Here is a 6,832-nt window from a genome sequence, read left to right on the forward strand (position 1 = left end):
GAGCTTAGCCTCAAAGGTTGAAATAAAGAATGACAAAGCGTCATGTTTGTATAGTGATCACGACCCAATAATCACAGAGCTGTACTCCCAAAATGCTACAAGAATTCAAAACAAGACAGATAGGAAGCTGAATCTAAAGAAAGCAAATTGGTATTTATTTAAATAAAAATTGAAAGATATAGACATTAGAAGTAAAGTGAATTGTCAGGAAGACTTTGAAGCAAAAATTGAGACATTCCAAAATGAACTGAGAGAAGTTGCAGAACAGGTGATTCCTAAGACAGGAGGAAGACAAAAAGGACATAAATTTAGTCTATAGTGGAATGAAGACTGTACTATAGAAAAAAGAGAGTTAGCCAAAGCAAGGAAAATGTATAACCAATCACCAAATTTTGAAAATTACATGTTGTGTCAAAGAAGATATGCCATATTTAGAAAGAAAATCATTGAAGCACAGAAAACATCTTTTGAAAATTTTTTAGAAAGCTTGGATTTCAGAGAGCCTGCAAATCAAGTTTACCGTGTGGTGAAAAATTTAATTAATGGGAAGAATGAAAATATTGAGAACAGTCCTTTGATTGTAGATGGCGTGACAGTTACTGAAGATCAAGAGAAGGCGGATAGAGCACCAGAATATGTGGAGTCGGTGATGCGCAATCAAGATGAATTAAGTTACCTGGAAGTACTAACAATTGTAAAAATAAAGAGACCAAGTGAGAAAGGTAATGAAGAAGAATACAACAAATCATTTACAATAGGAGAATTGAAAAGAGTGCTGGAAAAACTGCCACCAACAGCACCAGGAAACGATGGAATTTATCCTCAATATGTCAAACAGTTGGATGAGAGATGGGTAAGTGTATTATTAGACATCATGAATACTGTTTGGGACAAAGGATGTTTCCCAAAAATATGGAAAGATGGAATAGTCACTATGATCCCAAAACAAGGAAAAAATTCAACCACATTAGAAAACTACAGAATGATAACTCTTCTTCCGGTATTAGGTAAAGTCTATGAGAGAATAGTAAAAGTCAGACTAAATTTGGGCGTTAGAGAAAGCACAGCTATTAAAGGATATTCAGTGCGGCTTTTGAAAACAAAGATCTACCACAGAAGTTTTGACAATGTTTATAAATAACACAGTATTTGCTTTGGAAAATTCGAAGTTTTTAATAGCAGTATTCCTTGATGTGAAAATGGCATTTGACAACATGGTTCACAGACATATATTGGAAGGGGTGCTAGAAGCAAAGATTAAAGGACGTTTACTTGTTTTTTCACATGATTTTCTAATGAAAAGAGAAGTAAATGTGAAGATAGGAAAAGCAACATCAGTGAGGAGAATATTGAGGCGTAGAGGGGTCCCTCAAGGCTCGGCGTTGGGGCCTGATTATTATAATATTAGTGAGTTCGACATCCCGTTGGACATTGGTGGTGAAAGAGCTGGTATATTTGCTGATGATAATGGTTTTTGGGTTATCACCAATTGCATAGAAGAAGAACAAAAGACTATTCAAGAAATTCTTAACTCGTTAGAAATATGGGCAGGAGAAAACTGTGTTAAATTTTCAACTCAGAAAACCAAAGCAATGCTGATAACCAGGAAAAGGAACTTTTCACTACCTAACTTAATGCTGAACCGCCTACAAATAGAATTTGTTACTGAATTTAAGTGGCTCGGTGTGACTTCTGATAAAAACCTAAGTTTCAAATCCCGTATAAAAACTGTGAAGACGGCATGCGAAAGACGGATCAATATCATGAAGATGTTTTCTGGTGCTAATTTTGGTCCAAAGCCACAATTTATGGCAGAATTTTATCTAAAATACATTAGAACCAAGATAGAATATGGTAGCCTGATATTCTTCGCAGACAGTAAGTCATTGCTGGAAGAATTAGAGACAATCCAATACAGTGCGATCAGAATAGCTTTTTCTGCAAGAAAAACCACCCCAAGGCCATTCATTTTATCAGAAAGCGGACTTGTTAATCTTGCTGCTTGGAGAGAAGTCCTAGCTTTAAAATTTTTGAGAAAGACGTGGACTGCAGACAAATCCAATCCGATTAAATCCAGACTTCTTAAAGAAGGAAGATTATGGTGTTCAAGCAGAAAGATGCATGGATTAGTAACAGGCAAGGGAATTATGGAACGGTACACAAATGAGTGCAGTGTAACAGAAATGCTGAAAATTCTGAATCTGAAGATTGTCCCGTAATGGAAAGCTAGAACATTCCCTTGTGAAACTGAGTTCGAACTAAGGGATGGTCTTGACGTGGCGAAGTCCTTTAGAATGTTGAAAGATTCAAAATATGGCCAAGCAGTGAGTATATTTACGGATGCATCCAAGAAAGATCAAAAAGTTGGAGTGGCTTTTGTCAGTCCCTCAAAGACTGTGAGGACTATGATCCAGTTCGACTCTTCAACAACAGTATATCAACCTGAAGTATTAGCTATCGCCGAAGCTGTGAGATATGTGAATGAGAACGGGCTAAATGGGGAAATCTATAGAATTTCTTCGGACTCTAAGAGTGGCCTAGAGGCATTGAAAAATATTCATAAGTCTCATTCGGTTGCTGGAGAAATTATTTATTGCCACAGTGAAATACAAAAAGTACTGGATAAAGGAATTGAAAGTGCGCTTGAGTGGGGGCCAGGGCATGCAGATATAGAGGAAAATGACTTAGCAGACGAAGTGGCGAAAAGTGCAGCAGAAGGAGATGGATGTGTATTACAAACCACTACTCCAAAGATTGTAAATAGAATATCTTAAATTATAAAGCTATTAAATGAAAAGGTATTTGAAGACATAAAGGCATTTTCAATGAATAGATACATAGTGGACAAGAATGACAAACGATTTCATAAAGCAGTGTATGGTGATCTAACTCGGAGGCGAGAATATTATTTAGACTAAGATCGGGTCATGCAGCAACACAAGCATATAGAGCTAGATTTTACGGTGAAGATGGAAAATGTACATATTGCGGTGAAGAGGAGACAGTGAATCATATGGTGTTTCAATGTCTGAGAACGGAGGAAAAAAGAAAACAAATAAGGAAGTTCGTGAAAGAAAAAAGACGATTGGTTCCAGACGATTTACTAAGTAGTGAAAGATCTTCAAAAGACTTTAGTGAAGGTCTCAAATTAATATTCAAGTTCATAAAAGACATTAACCGAATAAATACACTATAGTGAAATATGTCAGTTTGATTCAGAAGAAGGAAAGCCTCTCAAGTCCTTAGCGAAGAGGGGAGGATTCTACGTTCATCATCATCATCATCATCCAAAGCCTATAACTGAAGCAGTGTGGCCAGATTGGCTTATTTTATGCCAAACTGGCTTATTTTGTTGGCGACTGGCGTGAAAATTTTTGGAACTGGCTTGTGGCTTAAAACTTGGCTATTTTTATTTTGAGCTGGCTTATTTCTTGGCGTGATTTACTTTTTCGGGAAGAATTTATATTATTTGGCAATTCATCCGATTTTCCAACGAACGAACAAACGAACGAATGCTCATGAAAGGTCAAAATCACGTTTTACCTCTACGTTCAAAATACGAATCTAACCGCGGCACTGCGGTGAAGTTTTCAAATCCTAAGAGAAACGTGGCTTCGTAACAACAGCATAAAAAGCATTAGCCATTAAGTCATGGGGTTGAACTACAGTTGAAGGTACAGTATATTAGCTGTTACTTATTAGTACAGAATAAAGCCAGGAATCAAACTCATAACAGACATGTCTAACATCTACAGATCCTGTTTAACTGTTTAGTTCATGTGAGTCGTCCAGGAGTCGTCACGCTGTCGTCATGTACACTAGCTATTTTCTGTGGTTTGTATCTCTGTACAAACAGATTGGGTACACAGCCTAGCCGACTGTGTCCACAGCCCAATGCATTGGGTACTGCCCCCAATATATTGGGTACCTCCATACCCGTTTTCACTTTTTGTCTAGGCCTATTCTGAGAAAATACATTTATTTATATTTGAGGTTTTCTTTGCATCACTTCAGTTTAAATATGCTCAAAGGAAGAAGCAAATTGGTCATTGGTTTTCTCAGAATACATGCAAAAGTGAAAATCGTTATGGGGCAGTTGGGGATGTTAATTGTTTTATGTACTACCATCAACATAATGCACTACTTCACCCCTGCAGTAGTACACCAAAGGATCTGCACCTAAGAATTTGAGTGCTACACCCCACAATCAGTACTACATTAAACATGGCATAGGTCCTACTACGCTATCTTTGGAGTAGGTCCTTATATGCTATATATGGAGTAGTACATTTGGTTAGATGTAGGTATCAAATTCTGAGGTCCAGATCCTGTGGTATACTACTACAGTGGTGAAGGAGTACATTATATGTTGATGATTGTACATAAAACAATTAATCCCTAACTGGTATGGGGGGGTACCTAATGCATTGAGGTGAGTACCTCAATGCATTGGCTACCAGCAAATTGGATACATGCCACAGAAAAATAGCTGGTGTACATGACTGGTTTGCAACCCCATTTTTAGCAGTGATGAGCATCAGCTTGTGACATAAGCAAACCTGAAGCAATCAATCTTGTTTCAGACTCACTTTTATTCAATTTTCCCAATGTATTAGCCTATAGTTAAATACTAGAGAAATTAGTTATATATAATATAGGCTAATAGCTAATATGTAATAAAGTACCATATAATACTAATGAAAATATCAGAAAGAGATATCTAAGTACAGGAGCAGGATAAGTAGATGAGTTACCCTTGATTTGATGTCTGATTTCTTTGTTACTGTTGCTGTAGCCTAGGCCTATAGGGTAAGACTCCTAGTGATTAGTCACTGCCTAATCTGAGCTGTATCTCTGATTAGAATGCAGTATATCCTTTACCTGGCAGCTGAGACTTTAATCTTGACCACTACTAATTTACAGAATTATCAATCTTGGCCAATAGTCTACAAATCTTGACCACAACATTGATAATTAAACATGAGACATTACCTTTAACAGACAGCAACTATGGAAGTTATCCTATAGTTTTGTTATTTAGAAAAAAACCTTTCAGATTTTGAAATAAACAAGGCTCATTGTTATATTAAATTTAATCAATCAACTGTAGACAATCAAGGCAAGTGTCCTGAAAATCAGATCATTGACCTCTCTTCTTTCGGGGTTGGGTTGACAATAGATCCAAATCTTTAATTTGTTCTTCTTTTCTCATGACAAGTTTATGCACTTCTTCTTGGGAGAATTCAATTTTTTACTGAATGAGATAATCCCTTACTACATAGTTTCTCTTGTTGTAAAAATTATGTTACTGTTATAGTAAACTGCCTTGTTGTAAACACTGCTTATTAATATTGAAAATGTGGATGAATATGGAAAGATGTAAATCAGCTATTAGCTAATAATGTGAGGTAATATCATAGTAGGGTTTATCTAATTCAATATAGTCAGCGTATTTTGACCTACTATATATGGTGTTGTAGATTTAGATCCATTGACAGTTTTCTTTCCAGTATTTTACAATTCAATAGTATATGCTCAGGGGTTTCTTCTGTGTTTTTTAGTACCTGCAAAATGGGCTATTGGCAACTTCTCCATTTGGCTGCTTTATTTTGTATGAAGGTGAGTGGTGGCTGAAGTTAGCTGTATTTGAACACAGGCAGTTGAACCAGACTGATTGTATACTGGTTGGAAAGGGGGATAAATTTGGTGGCTTTAATTCAAGCAATGTTTTTAGTCATAATCTAGTTGTATCCCTTATAGTTAGAGATTTCACTGGTTCCATTTGGCTTTTTGCTTCTTGCTTTGCTATCTTGTCTGCTTTTTAATTTCCTTTTTTACCTAGATGACTAGGTATATATCGAAATTTAGTAACAAAGCGTAATCTTCCAAGGCTGCTTAGGTTTTCTTTGGTTTGATGTAGGCCTATGCCCAGTGTTTCAAAGTTAGTGTTTCATAGAATATAGAGAGCAGATTTAGAGTCAGAGAATATTACTATATGTTAATTGCTCTGTTTCAGTTTAATTAGGATCTCTAAGCACAAATTGATTGCAGCTACTTCAGCTGTTAGTGTGCTGGTCCCTGCCTTGTGTTTTTTCACAATGCATAGGCTGAGCTCTTTTAAAAAGCATCCACTTCCACATCCCTCTTCACTTAAAGATAGATCAACATATACTTGGGCATAATCCATTAAATTCCCTTTTTAAGAGCTGTTTGAAATCACAGATTACAGTTTGGGATTCAATTTGTTCCTATTTTGAGGGGAGGAATTCTAGTTTAACCCTGGGATGATTCATCTCCAATTAAATTCGAATTCAACTCCTCCATACTCTCCTCCAGACTGCTCATGCTGGGTGGGCTTATAATAAAAATTAACCAGGAAAATATTAATTTTTAAAAGATTTAATCAGTCGAAATAACATAACTACAAGTGTAACTTGACCCCACAAAACCCCTGGAGAAAGGTATTTAAGTTATGAAATTTGTCTATTGTTTATATAAAGTATTTGCTATTGAGAAAGATGTATGAAATCTTTCCATGGGGGGGGGAGGTTTTGGGCATTAAACATAATGGAAGGAATACACATATAAACTTCAGAGAGGGCTCATTTGTTTGTAAATTGAAAGTTCTATTTAACTTTTTAAGCATAACAAAATATTGGTGGGTAGCCAGCTCCCCCCCCCCCCAAACCTCTTTTTTTCCTGATGCATCCAATAAAAATTTTAAATGTATCCAATAAAAATGTTCAAAGATCATATAACAAAAATTCTGGTGCCAACACAACCCCCCAGGGCAGGCATTGTAAGTTGTGCCCTGGGGGCATATATGAGTCTT

The 6,832-nt window shown here is 36.4% G+C and overlaps 1 protein-coding gene across 1 annotated transcript; it reads left to right on the forward strand.

The window, feature by feature from the left end:
* Window positions 1–370: 370 nt before the first annotated feature.
* Window positions 371–1,141, forward strand: LOC148946381 (uncharacterized). Its single transcript, XM_089097685.1, has one exon. It carries the CDS (start codon window positions 371–373, stop codon window positions 1,139–1,141), a length of 771 nt encoding a protein of 256 aa, XP_088953811.1.
* The last annotated feature ends 5,691 nt before the right edge of the window (window positions 1,142–6,832 follow it).

Source organism: Artemia sp. Qi Xiang Cuo, chromosome 12, assembly GCF_049724085.1.
Source record: "Artemia sp. Qi Xiang Cuo chromosome 12, ASM4972408v1, whole genome shotgun sequence".
NCBI classification, from domain to species: domain Eukaryota; kingdom Metazoa; phylum Arthropoda; class Branchiopoda; order Anostraca; family Artemiidae; genus Artemia; species Artemia sp. Qi Xiang Cuo.